The sequence below is a fragment of the Phoenix dactylifera genome, chromosome 2 (genome assembly GCF_051530095.1).
Source record: "Phoenix dactylifera cultivar Ajwa chromosome 2, Ajwa_hap1_PhDact_Kaust_v1.1, whole genome shotgun sequence".
Taxonomy (NCBI): Eukaryota; Viridiplantae; Streptophyta; class Magnoliopsida; order Arecales; family Arecaceae; genus Phoenix; species Phoenix dactylifera.
In genome coordinates this window covers 51,217,284-51,240,660 of record NC_143191.1, presented here as the reverse complement: position 1 = coordinate 51,240,660, position 23,377 = coordinate 51,217,284, and the positions used below count along the sequence as shown (strand labels likewise).

General features: G+C 37.5%; 1 protein-coding gene across 1 annotated transcript; it reads left to right on the top strand.

Annotated features, from left to right (window-relative positions):
* On the top strand, window positions 1-23,377 carry LOC103713981 (ARM repeat superfamily protein). The gene is made up of 22 exons (XM_008801057.6): window positions 1-325; window positions 5,245-5,346; window positions 6,410-6,553; window positions 6,643-6,723; window positions 6,819-6,888; window positions 7,045-7,115; window positions 7,223-7,386; window positions 7,476-7,547; window positions 7,653-7,890; window positions 10,048-10,110; window positions 10,210-10,497; window positions 11,553-11,666; window positions 11,800-11,926; window positions 12,019-12,188; window positions 12,270-12,371; window positions 18,743-18,846; window positions 18,975-19,275; window positions 19,474-19,712; window positions 19,945-20,448; window positions 20,561-20,855; window positions 20,936-21,119; window positions 22,906-23,377. The coding sequence occupies exons 1-22, from the start codon at window positions 215-217 to the stop codon at window positions 22,977-22,979; spliced, it is 3,618 nt and encodes a 1,205-aa protein (XP_008799279.4). The 5' UTR covers window positions 1-214; the 3' UTR covers window positions 22,980-23,377.

The window sequence follows — 23,377 nt, the reverse complement described above, 5'->3', positions numbered from 1 at the left end:
AAAAATAGGAAGGGAAAAAGGCAGCACTGAATGAAACCCCCTAGCCACCGCCTCTTTTCTCTCTTCCGTCGTACGCCGCCTCCTCATCTCTCTCCCTCTTCCCCTTTGCTCCCTCTATTTCTCCCTCGGCCAAACCCTAATGCCAACCAATTCCATCAGTCTAATCTAATCGCAAAACCTTTTTTTTCTCTTTGAGAGCCGTTGTGATCCGGCAATGGATGATAGCAGCAGTACGGCGAGCAACGTCGCTCGGGCCATCGCCGCCGCTCTCGACTGGAGCTCCCCTCCCGATACCCGAAAGGCCGCCGTCGCCTACTTGGAATCCGTCAGCATTCCTTATCCCCTCTGCTTTCCCCACTGTCTTCTTTGTTTCAATCGATTGCCATTCCTCTCTTCAAGTTAATGATCTTTTTCAGTTTGCATAGATTTCCAGAGTGATTTCCTTTCTCCTAAAAGACGATCGGGTTTAAAAATTGCAGTGGAATATAGTTCTTGGATCATAAACTTATATATCCATTCACGTTTAATTGAAAGAAGACTGATTTTGTACATGAGCACGTGTTTGCGATGACCAAAGAGTAATCTGGATGAAGGGCAGGGTGCGAGTTACGGTCTTATGTGTTCTTTTAGCCGTTCATGCTATCTAAAACTTGTCCAGACTTTAAGATTGAGTCTTGCTTACTAGTGGAAAGAGATATGTGAGGGCAGGAACATGGTTAGATTTTTTTTCCGAATGTTCGTTCATACATGTTCAGGGGTTTTGGGTAGCTCAAGATGGGATTAAAGTATTTATGTCTCTCTAGAGATATTTCGATGTGTTCACTGGAGGAGATATGATTAGTCTACTGGGGGATCATATATGCCTAGGCTCATGTAATGCTGTAATCTCCAGGAACCATTGAGCTTACTGTAGACAAAAACCATTACAAATTGATATCGCAAATTGATATTACAAATTGATACAATGATATTGGTGATCTTTTTTAGAACTTTTCAGATAGGAGAGAAAAGGATAACTTATACATGCTATCACTTGTAACGATCATCCAAGACCTAACTATCTTGGTTCCTACTAATTAGCATGGATTAATGACACAAATGAGTTAATGTATAATTTAGTGCAAACTATACAAATCAAACTAATCCAGAAAAAAAAAGAAGGTCAATAAAAGTATGGATAAAGATATTAAATGTTAATGATAGAAATAAATACAAACAATACATTTGTAAAACCCTTCCTAAAGGATATTCTTAGAAACTAAATTGAGTTGGATCATAACTCACCCAAAAACTTTGCAATGCTTTTAAGTTAGATTTTCAGTATTTTACTCGAATCATGGACTTAGAAACAAACATTCTGACATCTGATTAAGTAAGAATTTGACCGATCCAATCTTGACCAGATGACTGTCGAGCTGGTTACATAGCTCTATAGAGTAATTCATGTTATGATACCGACACCTTGTGTATATACATTTATATTGAAAGCAATATACATTGAATAAATACTAGGGATATCCATATTAAGAATTTTTGGAGAGAGTATTGCTTATTGCTAAGTTATTACAAAAGAACATATGTTCACTTGATTCAACAAGAGATGATAATTCAAATTTTAAGGACATATTAATTTAATAGATTCTTTTTAAAATAAAGATTGAGGTACTCACGGATTTAAATTAATGTAGATAAGCAAGAAGCTAGACCTCCATGGTTCAAGAAATGGCACATATGAAGTGGGCATGGTTGTTCTTATAGTGATTATGTGCGTATGAGAGAGAGGGATACTGGCCTTACTTATATGGCATAAATTGTGTGATTATTTATCATGATTAACTGCCATTTTAGGTGTTAGCTTAGAAAGAGAGCTTCAATGGGCAACGTAAGTTGTCATATTTAACGGAATTGGAAGGGGTCTGCACATCGTGATCAATGAAGGCTAAATCAATGGATTTGGCTCACGCGGAGGGTGTGTCTCCTGTTTATCCCTTTAGCTCTACCGTTTGTTTGCTATACCAGATGACTCATACCAGTCTGGTATGGATACATCCAAAAAAATCAAAATACAAGAAGTCATGAAGCGCCCGAGGCACCTCCTCTTCGCCCGTCTAAAGAACTTTTCCAGAATGATTTGTAACAAAAGAGGCCACCTAGTCTGCATCTTCGTTGGCCTCCCTAAAGACATCCTTCGCCCTGCTTCGGAATATCTAGGGCATGGCTAGTAGTGACACTGTCATCAGGGTTTAGCTCTACCTTTTGATATGTGAATGTCACGCACAGTAAACACACACTTATCGGACCATGCATGCAAAGAAATTTGAAAGATACAATGTCAGGATGCATGCAAGTATGTGTTTAAACCTTCTATTGGTTATGCATGTATTGGATAGATCTTAGGTGTTTGTACATAGCCAAGGAACCTAAATAATACCTTTTAGCTAGCCTTTTTAGGTGATTTGGGATTTTTACAGAAGGTATTAGAGTAGACCTTGTCCACGGCCCATGTGGACTAGGGGACACTGCATACAGGCTCAGTTTTGGTTGATCATGGACGAATCGTGGGATATGCGATTGGATTTGGATCGTTAGCTTGATGAGAACATTAGGGCTTAATGGGGAGAGTAGCGCAAGCTTCTGTTTAGTCTCATATTAGTAATGCACTTGATAAATCTTAGATACTTTTACAGGGTAATGGAATGCAAATGATACATTCCGGCTAGTCTTTTTGGGCGAGGCCTTAGGTTGATACATACACAAGATGCATGGATTGACATGGAGGAAGAGGGATTTTTCTTTTTCTCACTCTGCAACTCTACAAGGTATGTGGTGGTGTAGACTCGAGCTAGAAATAGTTAATGGATATTGGCCGACAGAGTTATGATGATAAACTTGTAGAAGGATTCCTGTAGGCTATAATTGCTTGGTCAAGAAAAGAGGAGATGTATCATGCCATTGTAGCATGCATACAACAATTAGGATTTTGGAGGGTGGAGCTAAATCAGTTTTAGGAGCAGGTAAATTTTGAAAAGAACAATCTTTATGGATGGTAGTCTAAATGTCCATCAATCTAGTAGTATAGAATATGAGATGGTATATGTAGCTTGGAGATAAATATTCAGTTTAAGAATCTGTGGTTTGGTTTGCAGTAATATTGCTGTTGATTTAGGTTGATATAGCATACTATGACTTTTAAGTACAGAATTTGACTCATATGAGTGACTTGAATGTTTCAAGAATAGATTAATATATTCCAATTGATCATTGGTTTGAAAGATAAAGAGGAAAAATAGGAGATCCTTTCCTGGCTATTATTGGTCATTTGCTTGAAAGGAAAAGCCAGAATCTTGGAAAACCTTAAGGCTCTTTCTTTCCCAAAAGCAGTTGCTTGAGTTTAGTTCTGTTTAATTAACAAATTGGCCCTACTTCATGTGTCTGGTTCTATCAATATTATTCAGCTTGTGGCATTAAAATAGAGTCATGGTCTGTCTGCTGGTTCATCACTTTTCTGCTTCTCTAGACATCCTTAAAAATGAAAAAGCAGTGCCGAAAGAATAGGTCCTTCAATTGAGTGCTTCAAGGTACATGTATTTATGTATGCATGTAATGTATGTAATTGCTTGTTTAACAAATCAGTTTTGAAGTTCATTGGATATGATGCAGCAAAGAATAGCATTGACAAGGAGAAGAATTTAGGTCTGTACAAGTTCTAACCTACTGGTTTTGTTCCTGTATTGGCCTTAACCTTCTTTGTATTTCCTAGCGAATTGGCATTTCTCTACTTATTAGGAAAAGATCTCTTGAATGAGCTAAATTTGCATTTTGAATTGGTGTTAGTGGCTGTACTTGTTACAAGCCAATAGGAATCACTTTTGTTTCATACCAACACATGGTACAAGACAGACCGGCACGATGTGGTACCATAGTGAAACTTTGTAACATGGAATTTGCATATAATAGAATTGCTAGAGAAGCGGATTCATAAAGTTTGCATCAATTGTGGGAACAGGTGTGATGGCTGTGAAAAATGTTGAAATTGCTAATTGGCTGGTATGGTAGACAGACAACCAAATAAGGTTCAATATCTTCATTACAGTTTTTCTAACTTTTCTGATATTTATTTGGTTAATTGTTTTTTTTTCTTTTCCATGTTTTCTAATTGTTGTTATGCTTAAGAAGTATGGGTCAGAAGCACCAATATGGTACCAAGCACTGGTCATGGCTGGTATCATGGCTGTAGTCAATCTGTTTGTTTTAGATTTGTTAATGAAATATTATATGGACTGGGGATGACTTATTCTATCTACATAAAAAAGTTGATTGCTAGATCATAAAAATTATGGAATTCAATAAAGGAACGTAACAATTAGAGTTAATTGGTTGTCTACAGGCACTTCAGGCATTTTATTTTATTCTTTGTTTAAATTTTTCGAGCTAGCTTCAGAATTATATAATTTAGCTAGTCCTTATCTACATGACAACTTTGGAAGAGTCCAAGTATAAATTCATTTTTAAGCTAATGGTATTGATGGTCATTTGTTCACTGTTTGTCTTTTTTCATTGATTTAAGAACCATCAATGGAACAAGTCAAGAGTCCAATGTCAATTTGTATCTTAAATTGGAGCAAATGGCATTTCACTAAGTTATAGTAAACTGGATGTCTTATTCATGCTATTTGTTTACAGAAATAGGGCTGTAAAATCTAATTCTTCCTTTTGCATTCAAAATATAATGCCTAGACCTGTCTAGGAGTGGAATTGCCTAATATATAATTATCTCAGAGCTTGTACTTAGAGTTTAGACAGTTTAATAGAGTTGATATTCTGTTTGAAGATTCCACAATAATGACCTATTTCACAGATGAGAAAACATGTGGTGCTATATATAGATTCATGTAAATTTGCATATTGGAAAGTATCAAAACAGCAGGTTTGAATCATTTTTTTTCTTTTATTACTGTTAACTGCTAGATAGCCTTTTTTTTCACAGTACTAAGTGTAGAACATGAGTATTAATGTTGCAATACCCCAACTAGAACTTGTTGCACTAGATTTTTAGGACATATAGGTCCTGAATGTTGTTATGTATTCTCTCTTGTTAACTTCATTCCATATTGTTATTGTTTTATGTTGCCTCTTTTCATTCTATTTACAAAAAATAAGCAAGCTGTGGTGATGAATCCCAACACATCATTTGCTTTCAAACCCTCATGATGTTTGTCTTCTGTCTGTAAAAAATTTCTGCAGGTTAAAAGTGGAGATATTCGTGTTTTGGCAAAGACATCTCTTCTTTTGGTCTGCAAGGATTGGTCATCTGAGATTCGGCTACATGGATTCAAAATGTTGCAGGTTCATGCTCATGCACCATCTTTTGTGTTTTACTATCATTGACAATGGAAAATAGTTGACAGAAATTTAAATTTCTTTTTAATGATAAGCATTAACAGACTGTGGTCATATAAGATCATTAGGTAGATGATTATTAAGACCAAACATGTTATATAGTCACATGCACAGAGAGAAAGAGAAATGTCCTAACTTGCCAGCAGGATATGTGGCAAGTGCAACACTTGGTTAAGATATCAGGGTTTAGTGATTGACAGATGTGCCCCCTTTTCTTTATATTGCAGTCCCTTTATTTTATTCCTTATCTCAAAAATGCTCCATAGAGAAATAGAGGGCAATTTTCAGTGAGGCATATGTTTTTATATATTAAGGTGTGATGCAATAGTGTCTTAGACTATGATTGGCTTTTCGATGGTCATGGATTGGGACTTGTGCCAGAGTTTGATTTTACTATAGAAGATGTTTCTCACTTGAAGGTTATGAATTGTGACAAAACTATATATCGCTTTTCTAATTGCTTCTTGCATTTTCTGAGAGTTTTCTATATCATACTAATAGTGTTAGGCATGTGCTTTACACATGTGTGTGTGTGTGAGAGAGAGAGAGTTATAGGGTTGGTTGTATTATCAACTGATGAAGAGGAAGTTGGATAGGGGGTGTGGAGTTGGTTGCTTGGATGACACTAAACACAATATGGGAGTTGACAACATAAAGTAGTGTAATATGGAATTATTATTATTTCTGTTTTTCTTATTGAAAATGGATGGGTACATGAAGGTAAAAGATGTATCACTCAGCTGTACCTGAACTATAAATCTGGCTTAGAGCATCTCGGTGTGCAACTGCAGTCTTGCTATTGCAATATCACATTCTGATCTTGGGCACATCCAGTTAAACTTCTCATTGACTTTCCATTTATTGGCCAAAGCATGACTCCCTGTGGAGACTTCTCATGCAACTTCTTCAAAATTTTTACTTTATTTATCCTTTTATTTTATGTCTTCATCATTAAAACCTTTTCTTACTATGTTGGATATCCTGATCATCATCATTATGTATGTTGCAGCACTTGGTTCGATTTAGGTGGGATGAATTTAGTATTGCAGAACGGAGTGAATTTGCAAATTTAACCCTTAATCTAATATTAGAGATGGTCAGTCCTCGTGAAGAATGGGCATTAAAGAGTCAGACCGCTGCTTTGGCTGCTGAGGTATTATTATTTCCTTGGTTATGTTTATGTTGTTGAAGATCATTTGTCTGTAGTCATCTTTATTGTTTTAATCTTTTTTGTTGAGGCAGGTTGTAAGGAGAGAAGGGGTCACTCTTTGGCATGAGCTGCTACCATCTTTAGTTTCTCTATCCAATAAAGGTCCTATAGAGGTATCCTGTGCTATTTCCTACAACTGGCTGTTAATTTTGCTGATTATGACTTCAATCATCTCAGTGATACAGTAAATGAAATCTTTCCTTATCAGGCTGAGTTGGTTGCAATGATGCTGAGATGGCTCCCTGAAGATATAACAGTTCATAATGAAGACCTGGAAGGTTTGAGTCTCTGTGTGTGTCTGTGTGTGTGTGTGTCTACTTACCAAATAGTTTTGCCATGATTAATCTGTCTTTGAGAAATATCTCAACATAAAAAAGGAAAAGTAATACATGTGTTGATTGCTTGATATGATTTAATTTGAGTGCATGTAACAGGTGATCGCCGTAGGGTACTGTTACGTGGACTTACAGAATCATTGACAGAGATTTTGCCACTTTTATACAAAGTAAGTTTGCTGCCCCCAAAAAGATGGGATAAGGTTGGTTGTTTGGTTTTGTTTCTGCTTCTGCATATATATATTTCAGTGAGGAAGCAAATAACATCTTACTGCAGTTACTTGAAAAACACTTTGGAGCTGCTTTGAATGAATATGCTAAACAACAGTTAGATATAGCAAAACAGCATGCGGCCACAGTAACAGCTGCTTTGAATGCTGTGAATGCATATGTTGAATGGGCTCCTGTTCCTGATCTTGCCAAATATGGTCTGATTCATGGGTATGTTTTATAATACTCTGACTGCATTTTCTTATCCTTTAGGATAATGTGTGCTAGAATTTGGGTGTGCTAACCATTTCTTTTAACAGATGTGGGTCTTTACTTCCTTACAATGAGTTTCGCCTCCATGCTTGTGAATTTTTCAAACTTGTTTGTCAGAGGTATGTCTGGTCCATCCTTTTCTAATATGCATGTCAAAGTTCAATCTAATTCATTTCTTTAGTTGACAATATTTTGTTTGCTCCATTTTTAATATATATATACAGGAAAAGACCTACTGATGCTACTGCATCTGAGTTTGATTCTGCAATGAATACCATCTTCCAGATGCTGATGAATGTATCCAGAGATTTTTTAAACAGATCTAGGTCCAATTTTCATGCTATTGATGAAAGTGAATTTGAGTTTGTAGAATGTATATGTGAGAGTATGGTTGCTTTGGGTTCTTCTAACATGCAATGCATCATTGCTGATGGAACCATGACTTCTCAATTTCTTCAACAGGTGATGACCTAGTTATTCATATGTTTTGTTTGAAGGTTTATGGATTATTCCAGTTTTCGTATTCATTTATTTTTCCAACACCTCAACATTTATGGTGTTTTAGCATTACCTGTTTTCCATTTGTTATTTACTTTGCCCTGGTGAGATGCTTGAATCATTTCAATTCCTTTCCATTTAAGAGAGGTCTGAGGTCCAAAGCTGGCAAAAAACGGTGAAAGGAAAATTGAAGGGGACTTTTGTATATGATCATAGAGAGGAGGGAGAGAGTTGTTTCAATGAGATGGGAGAGCATATTCAGACAGCAAGGGAAAAAAGGTTTGGTTGGATTGAGCATTCACTATCCAGCCCCACAAGGGATGCTGAAGAAATATCACTGAGGAGCTGGGAATGGAGGATCGGTTGTTAGATGATAATACTGGTGATTCTAATGCCGATCCAAAGAATGACACTTGATTCAAGGCTGCTACAGTTGTTTGTCTTCCTAGACATTCCATTTTTTTTGCATTTGCCACAAGAAAATGTTAAATATTTGGACAAATAGATGGTGGGCTAAGAGAATAGGGCAGCATCGTTTTTGGGAAAGACTTGCCTAAGTAAGAACTGTGGTCAAGTGTAAATTGTGCTCCTTTGTGGTAATTGATGGAATTCAACAGGCTTCTTCTGTTAGAAAATTTGGAACCTATCAGTTATGCCTTGTATTTAAATTTTATTATTTCATAAACAGCATATTATTTAATTGCGACAGGCTTTCAGCTGGTGAAAAATTGATGATTTTGATATTTGCTGAGCATGCATAATGATTTAGACTAGTATTCCTTTTACAGTGCTTGGTTTTGCATATGGAATTCATTTTAAAAGTGGAGGTAGCCTGCTGTACTGATGCTTGTTACTCTTTTGCCTTTGTTTTTTCTCTCATGTTTCGCTCAATTTATAATTTGAAAGTGCCCATATGGCTGCATTAGTTTATCTTCTGTTTTTTAAATTTCTTCCAAGAGAAACCTAGATGTTAATACGTGTTAATGTTGATCCCTCTCATTGACCCTTAGGCTGAGACATCACTGGTAGAAATCAGAAGGTAGGTTACTGAAACTTACATCAGGTCAACTTGATGTTATATAAGCTGGATTAAGAAGGTCATGGTGGGTGGCTTTTGTTTGAAGTATTAGTGAGACTACTGTTTGGCACAGCATTTGTTGAACTCCTCTGTGTGGACTTGCATTTTGTAGGTTATGTATCTGCATATAAGGTCTGGCTTCAAACAATGTTCTTCTATAAGCTGTCTACCAACTATAGAGAGCTGTGCATTTCTTAACAAAAAATACTTACAGGATCTAGATTCTTTTTAATGTGTAACTGTTTACTGCTTTGTAGTTTTGTGCTGGTGGGTCCATCTCGGAGCATTGTGTGGAACTTGGAGTTGTATCATGAGAAAATGAGATTGTTTAGCTGCATTGTTTTATTGAACAAAGATGTATTCAATGATCATTAGTGAGGGGGTCTTATGCTGTTGGACTTGGTTTAACATTGGCAATGATTGTTGTCGTCCATTATTTAGAGTTTTTGAATGCTTTAAGTCGGGCTTGGAAACTTGGTTTTTAATGAAAAACCACCAATGATTATTTTAACTGAGTTGTTTATCTCCTTTGAAGTCTATATCTTGAGCCTTGATTCAGGAAATGCTGCTCTTGATTAGATCTCTCTTTCTTTCCTACTTTTGTTGCTTTGCCGTCTTTTATCAACTTTAGCACTGCCAGTATTTGAATTTAGTGTAACCTTTGTAGCATAACATTGCCCTGTCAATGGGAAGGCAGATATCTTCATGAAGATTGTTTCAGATGAATTTGTACTCACTTGAAAATATGCCTACTAAGTGTAGCAAAAGAAATATGCTGACTAAGTTCTGGCAGTATGGCTACCATCAACTGACCTTCCAGCCCATTCTGATTGACCACTGCAGGAACCTAGTTTTCAGTGTTCTGGCTGTGCTGTGTGCCAATTACCTGTTTATTAGTGGTCTTAGTTTTAAAAATATGCATCTGTACCCAAATTTTAACTTCGTTCGTGTATCCATAATGATCTTTTGTTATATCACTTTTGTATTGTTTTTGTATTAGTTCTGAATTAATTATATGTTTTAATGTTTATCTCTCTTTCCAGATGCTGGAGTATTACCAACATTTTAAAATTGCACTTCACTTTCAATCTTTGCTCTTTTGGCTGGTATGTATCAGTTCTTGAAATGTGTTTGTCCAGACTCCAGACCATTACTTGCAGTTTATCATATGCTGGAGAACGGCAATTTGATTCCATTGCTAACAGGTGGTGATGAGAGAATCGCTATCCAAGAGAAAAGCTGCTACACATATTGCTGGGGACAACTCAGCTGGCAGTAATTTGGGCTTTGGTTCCGGACTAGCAGAAAAGGAGAAAAAAGGGGTGTCAGCATTCATTAATGATGATATCTGCAGTGCTATTTTGGATGTTTCCTTCCAGCGAATGCTCAAGAAAAATATTGTAGTTGGAAACTCACCAACTGCTGAGGCATTAGAACTGTGGAGCAACGAGTTTGATGGAAAAAGTGACTTTAGTCAGTATCGTTCTAGATTGGTATGTTGTTTCTCTTTCTGGTCACGTATTCCTTTTTTTCTCTGGCGTGACCATGTTAGTTAGATAATGCTATTTCATTTACTAGAACTAAGTTAAATACATAGGAATTTTTTAGTTTTATAATTTGAAAATAAGAAGTTGTATCTCGGCCCTTCTTTAACATGCTGGAGAACTGCCAGCTTTCCCTATATTCATATGCAAATATACTTTATATTTTGATACATTTATCTTTGTAGAAACCCAGGACCTCACCGATAAAGGCCATCTAAAAAGTTATTAATTGGGGTCCTTGGTCAAGACCTCCCCAATGCATATGGGACTTAACACATCTGCATAGATCCTCAGACACCCCCCCTATCCTTGTGAGGGAAGGGTCCAATCAGAAACGAAAACCTTCCCCCTATCCTTGTGAGGGAAGGGTCCAATCAGAAACAACCACCTTCTGACTGGCTCTTGGTCCATCCCAGAAGGGCCCATGTTGCAGTGTCCCTTAGTCCACATGAGCCACAAGCTGGATCAATTTTGATATTATTTATAATTACCCATGGCCATATTGAAAAAGGCTAGCTAAAAAGTTATTAATTGGAATTCATGGCCATGCTTACGTACCCAAAATAGACCAAATGTGGGGACCAAACACATGCCCTCAAGGGCCATTTTTGAATATTGGAGCTGCTTATGACATATGCATGACTTTATGTGGTCCACTGTCACCATGGAAAAGAGGATCTTTTATTGAAAACTGAAGAACGACTGTTTCACCTTTTAGATATTGACCTGATTTAGATGCTTCTTGAGAATTGAAGTTTACAAATTGTAGATGTAGATTTATGATTTGCTATATTACCTAAACTCCAGCATGTTTTACTTAAGACTATCAAGACTCTATGTTATAGTTGCTAAAATAGTCCAAATATGCGAGTGCCTGCTTGTTCAGCACGACTTCTTCGATATTTATGCAAATAGATTGCTGGTGACTGTGTTTGACACTTTGACTAGTGTAATATATATCGATGATTTTCCCAAAACTAAGGCTTCTTACTTTTTTTGTGCAGTTGGAGCTGATAAGACTTATTGCTTTTCGAAAGCCACTTGTTGCCGCAGGAAGGGTTTCACATAGAATTGACTCAGTTATTAGAAATTTTGTACATGCATCAATGTCAGCTCAGGTTTGATGTGTAATTTGTTTTACTGAGTTTCTAGGCTCATACCACTGTTATCATCATGTATAACGTGAATGCCTTCCTAAGTCTAATGATAAATAGACATGCTCACATTTTTGATGCAATACTTAAATTCCAGGAGTTAGTTGTAGTGGAAAGCATGCAATTGGGCCTTGAAACGGTTGTAGGTGCAATTTTTGATGGCTCAGCTGAATTTGTAAGCAGTGCTCCTGAAACCAAGTTTCAATTACACAGTACTCTTGAAGGTCATCCATAATAAGTTACAGTTTAATGTTGTAGCTTGTGAATGCTTTAATCCTGAAGCATGCTGAATTCTAAATATGCTTTGTGAACTCAGGTCTTCTTCAGCAGCTCCTTTCTTTGAAATGGACTGAACCAACACTTGCAGTGACACTTGGGCGGTACTTGGATGCATTTGGTCCCTATCTGAAATACTATCCAGATTCAGTTGCTGGTGTTGTCAACAAACTTTTTGAACTTTTGACATCACTCCCACTTGCAATCAAGGTTGTGTTTGATATATTCTGATTAAATAACATTTGGCATCGAAGTATCGTCTGATTACCCTCTGTACTTGGACTGCAACAGGACCCTTCCTCAAACAATGCTCGACATGCTAGGTTGCAAATTTGTACATCTTTCATCCGGATTGCCAGAGCTGCCGATAAAAGCCTTCTTCCTCATATGAAGGTTATATCTGATTTTTTTCAGTTGCAATTTGTTTGAAATTGCATTAAATCAGTAGTTTACAATTTTTCACATTAGTGATTTTTTTAATATATATGCCTTTCGCCATACAGGCACGAATATATATTTATGTATATGACTTTATGCATGCATTCACCAAGGTTTAAAAATATAATGTATCATGCATCTATTGGCCTCTAATCATCAGAGTTTGTGTCAGGCCAGGCCATGGCGATGCTTGCAACTCACCATCACAAAAGGATGGCCTGCAGCATGATTTGCAACCAGTATGTCATGATTGGCTACTTTTTGACAAATTTTAACTCTTTCATGTTAGTGTTTTGGCATATTTTGAACAAATATTATAGTTTTAAGCAAGGTTCGCCGTATTGGTTGGTACTGTAGCATACCATACCGGTACCAAATTGTTATGTAGTCTTGTACCGTACCGACATTTGGTATACCTTGCTATCTTATACCGTACCGCATATCGGCACTATAATAGGATGGTACCGAGATGGAGTCTAGTACCGAGATGGAAAATCTTGGTTTTAAGTAATCTGTAGAAATGTTATTATAAAATATATTAGATATTTATGATACTTGTTTTATTACATGGGAAATGTCTAGTTTCAAGTAGTTTTTATTGCAAACCAGTACTGAACAAGTATGTTGACAAATTTAAAACCAAGGTCAACCGAATCGGTACGGAGACCCATGCCGATCGGCTACCGGTTTGGTACGGGGTGAAGCGGGCAGTTCACCCTAATTAAATAGACCATGATTCAAGCCTTTTAAAGAGGTGGGGGGCCCGAACCAGTTTCGCTTCGGGGCGGTTCGGAGCAGTTTAGGGGAGATTTTGAAATTTAGGGCTGAACCGACCCGGTTCTTGCCGGTTCGGTTCAGTACGGGGTGAATCGGGCGGTTCGGCCTGGTTCTGCATAACTTGTTTAAAACACAAATAGGATCGTCATGATCATAACTAAATAATTTTGGTGTGATTACATGCCAGCAACATGTTGGTGTTGCAAACATATTTTGAGCAAGTTACACTGTCTCGGTAATCATGAGAATCTCTAAACTTGTTAAAGGAAGTTTTACTTCAATATATTTCTTAATTAATATTTGCATCGCCTTCCTTATTAGATGAACCTTTGCATAGCCTGCCTTATGACCCAAACCATATTTTGACTAACTCATGGCCAATATACTATTACAACTATTTTGAAGGCTTAGGGTTGGTCTTAAAGTACTTTGTCCAATCCAAGGTGACCATCAGATCGGGGTGTGAAATCCAAACCTGACCTATTCGTAATCAGGATGATCTTAGATCGCCCAAAAACACAAAACGATCCAATTGTTGGAAATCCTCACCCCAAACCCGCTTATTTTGAGTAGGTTTAGATAAGTTAGCAGGTGCAGATAAAAAATTGAAACCGTAAACTTAAAGTATCGTGGTTGATGACCCTTTAAATACCTGAAAGTTTTGGAATTACCATTAGGGTTGTAAGGGTGATTAGACATACTCTAAGTGCATCAAGGACAAAAGGAATACACATTCATGACCAAAGATATCAAAGATCCCTAAAGGAGAACTCCTTACAAATCGATAAGTGATCAAAGATCCTTAATGGAGAACTCCTTCCACTGGTTAAGTGATGGTATTGAATATTTACATCTATTAGGTTAATCACCCTGTAGTATATATACTGAATTATAAAAATCAGTATATATACTGGAATATTTTTGAAATATTCCTAAAATATTCTAACACCTAATTTTTTTAAAATGCCCCCTCTATTGGACTAGCAAACCGTGTTGTATCTAAAAAGAATCAATTACTCCTAGGAATGTGTCTAAAATTCATCTGCAGTAAGGTCAAGCATGTTAGATGAGGTTAAGGTTTGGTGGATCCATGGTATCTTTGGAGTGAGGACAATAATGCAAAACCGATCAATTTTGGTACTCATATCAGTTCAGCATGGACCACGGATAGCTTTGCATGCATCAAATGCAAAATGTGGATATCAAAATCCGTCATGCATTGCTACCTGCAATAGTGAAAACCAAGGACTGCCGAACCAGGCCGAACCGCCCGGTTCGGGCAGTGCCAAGCTGACGTGATGCGTAATCAGGTCGGTTCGGCTAATCTTTTTGGTTCCGAGCCCGTACTGACTGAAACCCCTACAGAATCGGCCGGAACTGGTTTTTTACCGACCGAAACCAGTCGGTAAGCGTCCGAACGGGATGGAATCGGTTGGTTTGGTGTAGACTCGGTGCGAACCAGTTCACATCGAGTCAACCCAGTTCCAAATTGGGTTGTTACTGTGCCTCACACTATTGCCACCTGATGCTTTTAAAGCATCAAGTGGCTATTGGGAAGGCCCGAGAAGGGCTTCCCAACAGCATTTGAACACGGCTCCGCTGCTTTTTCTTTCCAAATACTCCAAAAATAACACCAATTCATGCTATCGGAAGAAAGATCCGAGGCTAAATATTTCTCTCTCCTACCTCATTTTCTTCTTTTTGGGGGGCTTGAAAAAATAGCTTAAAAATTGCAAAATAAGAGGAGGTTATGTCAAAATTTTCGATCTAGGCTTTATTATTTTATATGTTGTAGATCTATGGACGATTGACATGCTGACATAAAAAATTTAATTTTCAGATTATATATAATTTTTAAAAATTAAAAATATATTTTTTAAAAATAATTAAAAATTAAAAAATATAAAATCAGAAATATATTTAAGGGCATGCAGGCTACTCTTTATAAAAATTTGGTGTGCATTCATTCAAGTTTTGATGCGATCATATGCACAGTGGCCTAAGCCTAAATTTGAAAAAAAATGAGAAATATGTAGCCTTTGATGCATGCCCGAGGATCTAGAAAATATATGTAGCATCCATTGTTGGCTTCTATATGGATCTGTATGATTCGGTAGAGCTCGCGAGGATATGATTGCATATAGGAGATGAGCTCCTCGAGATTATCCAGGACATATTGCAGTTGCAGATGACCTCACACGTGGAGTAGGATCCATAGACGTATAAGGTTCTGAGTCGTATATTGGATCCTATTGTCCGTAACCACAGGTAGCCTATGACCCATACGGATACGATATGGATATGGTGCATCTGAGGATCTTTCGGTGGCTACTAATCGATGCAAATCAGAGCATCTTATGGGTAGAATTTTGCTGCCGACATATTCGGATGAGCCCCTCCACAGCTGTATTATCAGCTAGAGGACACCTCTCAGAGGCAAAACTTGAGCAAGAGATCTAAGAGTGCTTATAACCTAACGCACGTTACTTATAAGATGAGCGTACAAGATTACAACTCCACTTGGTTAGAAGAGTGGATTGTGCGCCTCTTGACCATGCTGATGACTTGAATATCTACGAGAGGCATCGCCACTCGACCCGATTTTAGATATCAATATGTATGATGAATTTTAAATATATATAATTAATTATATTATTTTCTAATTTTTACGTCACTACTTGATTTGAAGATGTTTTATGTTCATTTTATGATTTATATCATTTTAAAGCAATAAAATGCATCTAGGTTAAACCAGAAACATAGAACCATCAAAAAACATCAAAAAAATCATAAAAATATCAAATTAGACTTAAATTGATAGAAAAAGTTCAAAAAGAGTGATTACCAATTAAATATTCTTGAAAACTTCAAAAATAAAAAAATAGGTGTGCCAGTCCGTGAACCGGCATGGCCTACTCGTATCGGTTCAGTACAGTACCGAAGTTCGGTACCATACCGAATCGGGCGCTGACTGGTATGGGTCCGGTACTAGTTCGGCGGACCTTGGTGGAAACTCTCTCTACTACATAGCAGAATTGGAAGACATTGCCTTAGTGTCATATGTTCATTGAATATCTTTCTAAAATATCAAAGCTTTAAAAAAAATGGTTTCATCCATTTTATCAGTATAATTGAAAACACAACTTATAAGTAGCAACCAAAAAGTAGCTGCATGTTTTAGTAGGGTATTTTGTGATTCAAGACTTGTAACAACATGAGATATCATCCAAAAAGGCAGGCTAGAAGGTTATATGTTAGGATCATTGACTAGCATATAATCGATGGGGGACTAGACCCCCCCCCCCCAAATTTAAGCCTCACCATCTTGGCCAGGAATAGGTCAAATTACGAACACAATCACAAACGCCATGATCAGCTCATAGTCAATCCCAAAAATTCCCATGTTGCAGCATCTCCTAATCCGCATGGCTATGGGCTGGGTCTGCTTTAATACTATCTGTAACATTCCAGAACCTCATTCAAAATTGCTAGCTAGAAAGTTATATTTTGGGATACTTGGCCTTGTTTAAGCACCCAAAATCTTCTCAGTACAAAAAATGTGGGACTAAACACAACCTAAATGGGTCCTTACTAGCCTTGTGCAAGATTAACCATAGAGGGAGCAATCCACTTATAAGAAGCTTTGCTAAAAATGATTTCCAGTTAAAACAACCGAGGGCTTATTGTTTCCTGGTTTTCAAATTCTTGAAAACTCCTAGACTTTAAGAGAGTAGGCATGAAAACAAAAAAGGCTAGGTAGTTAATAGTTGTGTGCTAGGCATAAGGGGAAAATGGACAATTGTAGATGGATTATGCTATGGATTTTGAGAATATGATCACAATGTCTCTCAAATCTGATAGGATTTTCTGGGAGGCCGGTGTGTGTGTGTGTTGGGGGGGTGTTGTTGCTGGGAGCATATGTGGGGCCAAGGAAGAAGGGGTCTCTATAGAGAATTCAACAGCGGGGTGGTAGTGCCCCCTGCCCAAAAACCAAAGCCCAATAAAGCTCTGCCCCTGCTTATTAAAAAAGAGGTCCCAATGCACGAGGCTCCTACCAATTTGGGATCCATAAAGGGTTAGATGGATGCCGCCATAACTTTGCATGCGAAGAGGCTTTTTTCTATGTTTCGAGCCCGTGACACCCAATTCTCAATGGAGGAACCTTACTATTGTGCCAAAGCTTGCCCTCGCCTACTTAGCCCATTCCCAAAAACTCTCAAATAGATCCCTTAATAACAAGAATATAAATAGGTCTACGTCTTATTCTCTATCTAGCTATCTATCTGTTTTATTCTTAATTACTATCCATTAATTTCCTCTCTTGATTTAAAGTTTCCTTAAAAGTTCTTCCTACACCCACTTCACTTTCTATTATACCCATGAACGTGGATAAACCACTTCCCAACCATCTCTCTTTAATGGACTTGCCTTTTGATTGTTTTTCTTTACCTTAATGATCCAAGTTCTGGTGTTTGCTGGAGATGTGGCCTACCGGCTGGCAAAAAACTTATCATGTCATCTCTTATTATGCCAATGCACATGCCCAGCTGTATAGACTAAAAAATAATTTAAAAAGACAAATTTTTAAAGAGCCTTTTGTAATTAAAAAAATCTGAAAAAGGATTTGCTGGGTGTCATCTGGCCTGATGCCGTTGCTGGTACTAGCCCAGCATGTCACATGCTGTCCATCATGAGTTCACTCAAGCTAGCACTTAAAACCTTGCTTTAACATTCAAGTATTATAGGATTCTGATTTAGTATGCCATCATACTCCTTCACTTCTATATTGATATAAAATGCTGCTACCCTTTTCTTGATAGAAATAAGAAGGGTAAAGTCTAGACCAAAGGGGGTGTATTTAAACAATTCTAAATAGGGAAACAATTGATGGGATTGCATTCTAACATAAAATATTCTTCTCATTTTATTTTGTTTTATTTTTCTTAACTTTTTGTTATTTCTTGCCATGCTTTTTTAGCTTGTTTTGCATTGTATTTTATTTTGATTTCATTTTCTGTTGTGTTTCATATCTCTTTTTTAGCTTGCTTTATATAATCTCCTAGTTTCTATTTTTAGTTTTCTTTTATATTCAGTTTTGTCTATTTTATAAAAAGGCATTTTGGTGCATGAAGCTCTCACCACTGTGGGGTTGGATATATGTAGCCTTACCCCCGCATGCAGAGAGGCTATTTGAATGTTTCAAACACGTAACACCCCGGTCAAAATGGAGCAACCTTACCGTTGCACTAAGGCCTGCCCTCCAAATTTGTCTATTTTATCTTATTTATTGTTTTCATGGAGCATGCATTTCATGTGCCTCTTATCCTGTACACGTATAAATGCGGCATGTCAAATGAAATTTGTTTACCCTGATTCTGAAAGAAAAGAAAGTAAGAAAGGAAGGAAATCTTTCCATTTTGAATGCCAAAAAATAGAATTGCACAGTAGGTAACTAGAAATATGGCATTGTGCAGCTTGTATATCTTTAATACCTCTGTCAAATAGAAAAACGTCATTATATTTTAACAATTATATTTTTGATGCAATAGGGTATTGCTGACATGATGGCTTATCTCCAAGGAAAGGGTCAGTTACTTCGTGGTGAGAATAATCTTCTAGGTGAAGCATTTCTTGTCATGGCATCATCAGCTGGGTAAGTACATCACCTCGTGCTTACCCATGTCATGCACCTTTCAAACAGCTTAGAGTAGTTCTTGATGTACTATTTTTCCTCATAGAGCACTTGTGAATCGATATCTTATTCTATTTTTTTACATATAGGATTCAACAACATCAGGAAGTGTTAGCCTGGTTACTTGAACCTTTAAGTAAACAGTGGACATCATTAGAATGGCAAAATGCTTACTTGTCTGACCCATTTGGTCTGCCACGTCTTTGCTCCGACACACAATTTATGTGGTCAATTTTCCATACTGTAACATGCTTTGAGAAAGCTCTAAAAAGGAGTGGAACTAAAAAGGCTATGATGAATCTGCAAGGATGCTCCACACCCACAGATATTTCCACTTATCCCCATCCCATATCCCGTCATTTATCATGGATGCTGCCCCCTCTATTAAGGGTAAGTTAATATTTGTAAGAAGCAAGAAGCTTCTGTATCCTTTTTTTTTCTTCCTTTTCTTTTTTGGTTGGGGTAGGGAGGTGGGGGTGGTTTGCTTACCTGAAAACATATTAAGGTATGCAAAATTTTTAGTGCATTGCAAGGATAAATTTGTTCTTTGAGGCATTTTCAGTGCGGTGTACTTTTGTTCATCTGCAGCTGCTTCGTTCTGTGCATGCTCTTTGGTCTCAACCAATAGCTCAAGCTTTGACAGGTGAACTAAGAGCAGCGAAGAGTATGAGCCACGTTGAGCAGGCTACTCTTCTTGGGGAAAGCAATATTAAACCACCAAAAGGTCAGTTGAGTTTTGCTGATGGGTCTCAGATGGACATGAACAGGGAAGGAGAGTCAAATGAAAACGACATAAGGAACTGGTTGAAGGGTATCAGGGACAGTGGGTAAGCATTGGACTTACTGCATGTCTTTTACTCCTATGGGTTCTGAAATTTGTTTCTCCTCTTTTGCCTTGTCTATTGCTTTTAGTTTTGACTGAATGTTATGATGTATTATAAATTAATATGCATGTCACTGGGATATTAAACATGCTGGTAGTTACTGCTGCATCTCTTGCAATCTTTGGCATCTCTTTAACATATATCCCAATAAAGCAGTTGTTTTGCATTGCTGCAGGTATAATGTCATAGGCCTCTCAGCAACTATTGGAGATGCCTTTTTCCGATGTGTAGAGTCCCCTTCTGTTGCACTAGCCCTTATGGAGAATGTCCAATCAATGGAATTCAGACACATACGCCAACTAATTCATTTAGTTATTATTCCTTTGGTCAAGTTCTGTCCTGCGGATTTGTGGGGGACATGGCTTGAAAACCTCTTGCATCCATTATTCCTCAACTGCGAGCAAGCTCTTACTTGTTCATGGTCCTGTCTTCTGCACGAGGGTAGAGCAAAGGTTCCTGATACCTTCGGTAATCTTTCTGGATTGGAGCTAATGGTGGAAGTAATGGAAGAAAAGTTGCTGCGTGATTTGACTCGTGAGATATGTTCTCTTCTCTCAGTTTTAGCTTCACCAGGTTTAAACAGTGGACTTCCATCCTTGGAGCAACTTGGGCCCGCCAATCGCCTGGAAGTGTCTTCGCTCAGAGATTTGGATGCTTTTGTCTCAAATTCTATGATTGGGTAATTTTCATAATATTATTTGCTATAACCCTCACTAAGCTTCAGTTTTTTATTCTTATCCACTCTAGGATTATCATAAGAGTTGGAGCTGAAAATTATGGTTCACTTGCAGCTTTCTCATTATGCACAAAGGTCTTGCTCTTCCTGCAATGAGGATAAGTATCGAAGTGTTTGCATGGACAGATGGTGAAGCAGTGAATAAAGTTATCCCTTTTTGTGGATCTCTCATTCTTCTTGCTATATCAACAAATAATGGGGAACTTAGAGAGTTTGTTGCTAAGGATTTGTTCTATGCAATAATTCAAGGTCTCGCCCTGGAGTCAAATGCTATTATCAGTGCCGATCTTGTTGGTCTTTGTCGTGAAATATATGTTTATCTAGCAGATAGAGATCCTGCACCTAGACAGGTAATTTAGAAATTACATTTCTATTTTTGGCTTTAAAGTCATGTAAACATGCTTTAACATTGCAAAATTTCTATGCGTAGATTTTGTTGTCCCTTCCTTGTATTAAACGAGAAGATCTACTTGCTTTTGAGGATGCTCTGACAAAAACTAGTAGTCCTAAAGAACAAAAGCAACATATGAGGAGCTTGCTTTTAATAGCTACTGGAAACAAGTTGAAAGCTCTTGCTGCTCAGAAGAGCACAAATGTCATAACCAATGTGACAGGTGCGCACATGACCTTTACCTTTTTCTTTGTTCAGTATCCTATTATTTTGAGTTTCGTATCTGGATGTTCTGCTATTGCCTAAAATTTTATGTCTATTATTTCTTTTACTGCCTTAGACCTGATTTTGCTGAAAATGTCTTTATTGTTGGAATGCATTCAAGTTTCATATAATGTGATCAATGCAACAGCAAAATACTTCATTCTGCACGCTGGTGCCAGCTTATGAATGCACTGGGCATACAAAAACAGATGGGTTTCTCTTTTAATATCAAAAAATAAACTTCATAACCTTGATATTGCGGGCTTGTCGAATGCTGGTCTAATACTGGCATGATATATGTGATTCCTTGCTCGTGCTTGGCACCAGCCAATACCGTGCCATTGCTGCCTGCCAATGAGGTGCTGATAAATGATTAAATTTTCAAGGCTCTGTGCAAGGTCAGTATGCGAAAGATTTCAACACTGGGCACTAACATAGTATGTACTATTCCGTAGTGTGTGTCAAGTGGTACCTAAAATCTTGTTTCACAAAGTCAGCCTGTACTGTGAATTATATGTTATAATGTAGGAAAGCCATCATTAGACATGCTCAAATAAATCAAATTAGAAAATGGTATCTTGGGTATGTCCACCCCACCAGCAGATGTAAATAAGTCAAAAAGTTGATTATATCATCATCTTTGACCATCGAACTAAAACATCAAAGTTGCATTTGTGTGGCAATACAAGGCAGATGTAAATAAGTCAAAAAGTTGATTCTATGATCAGCTTTGACCATCGAACTAAAACATCAAAGTTGCATTTGTGTGGCAATACAAGTGGTGCCAAGAAGTTACATGTCTATTACATAATGGTGAGTAGCCCATCCCCTACTTGACTGCCCTTGATTTAGATCCAGAATTATTCCGATCCATGCACAAACTACTCCATGACCAAGCTTAAACTGCTTAAACTGCTAGAATTTCTCCAAACCACTGAAGCACACAAAGCCAAGCCTTGAACCACCCTGGTGCATCGAACAAGGTCTTAACCAACCACGAACTAACCATTTCAAGTCAACCCGAGCTCATTCAAAGTACGGAGACAAATCATGGGTTTTCAAACTCAGAATTGCTCCCCACAAAAACAGGGTGCCAACATGTTGGGTGAAAGCTACAGAGGCTTAAAACTCTTTGGCTCCAATCAATATCAAGTTATTAACTACCTCGACAGGACTGAAACCAAATGATGGTAATAGAAAACATACTAATTCTGGAGCCTTGGTGTATGAGAGTTTGTACAATGCCATTGAGTGGAATAATCAATTGTCAACTGTATGATAACTGTATTGGTACTTCAAATCACGTGAAGATGTGTTGAATAAAGTTTGCTTCCAAATTATATGATGAGTTTGTTTGATATGTTTGGGAAACTTGGTCTTTACTTCACGCATCATCATTGATTTAGACATTATTTATCGTGAATGGATGCTACAGCTTGAGTCGCATGTATCTGGAATGCTGGCTCGGGGGTATGGTAACATACTGTCTTAAGTGTATTTCTTTCCAACCTGTGGACATGTGATTCTTTGAGGTTACTGATTGCATGTTCATGCACAACTGAAGAAGGGAATATGATGCGTATAAACTATTGTCAAATAGACCGTTCATAGATTTCTTTTAGTACATCTGATTTACAGTCTTTCAGATAAAAGTGTTCTTCCTAATCGTGCTTGTCATCAATTATTTTTGGAAGGTCTTTTTATATGACACCATTCATTGACTTTTATTTACCATTGATGCTCAGCTAAAACCCATAGCTCAGCCGCTGGACCCAGTGTTGAAGAAGATAATGTCATTGGATTAGCAGCAATAACGTGAGACATCCATCATTTGTGGGATTCATATGTTTCCATTGGCTGATCGCCTGTACAAAAATAGATTTCAAGGCCTCAAACAGAGTGATAACCTGAAGGCTTTTCAACAGACGCACAGACAAAGTGAGTGCAGGGGCTGCACTGGCTGCAGACAAGAGGAGAATCGTGTAGTGTTTAGATAATGATATTATAACTGTTACAGTTTCAGCTGTTGTTGTCGAACCAGCTATATATGGAACTTCCAATAGTTTGAAAAAAAGAAAAAAAAATCTCCGATAATTATCTACAGAATGGAACCCGGTGAAATGGCTGTGCTCAAAGCTTGATTGACTTGTAAAAGAAATTGTTCCTACTCGGTTCCGCTGTACATTTAAATTTTAGTCTAATTTTGTGCCTCTGAAA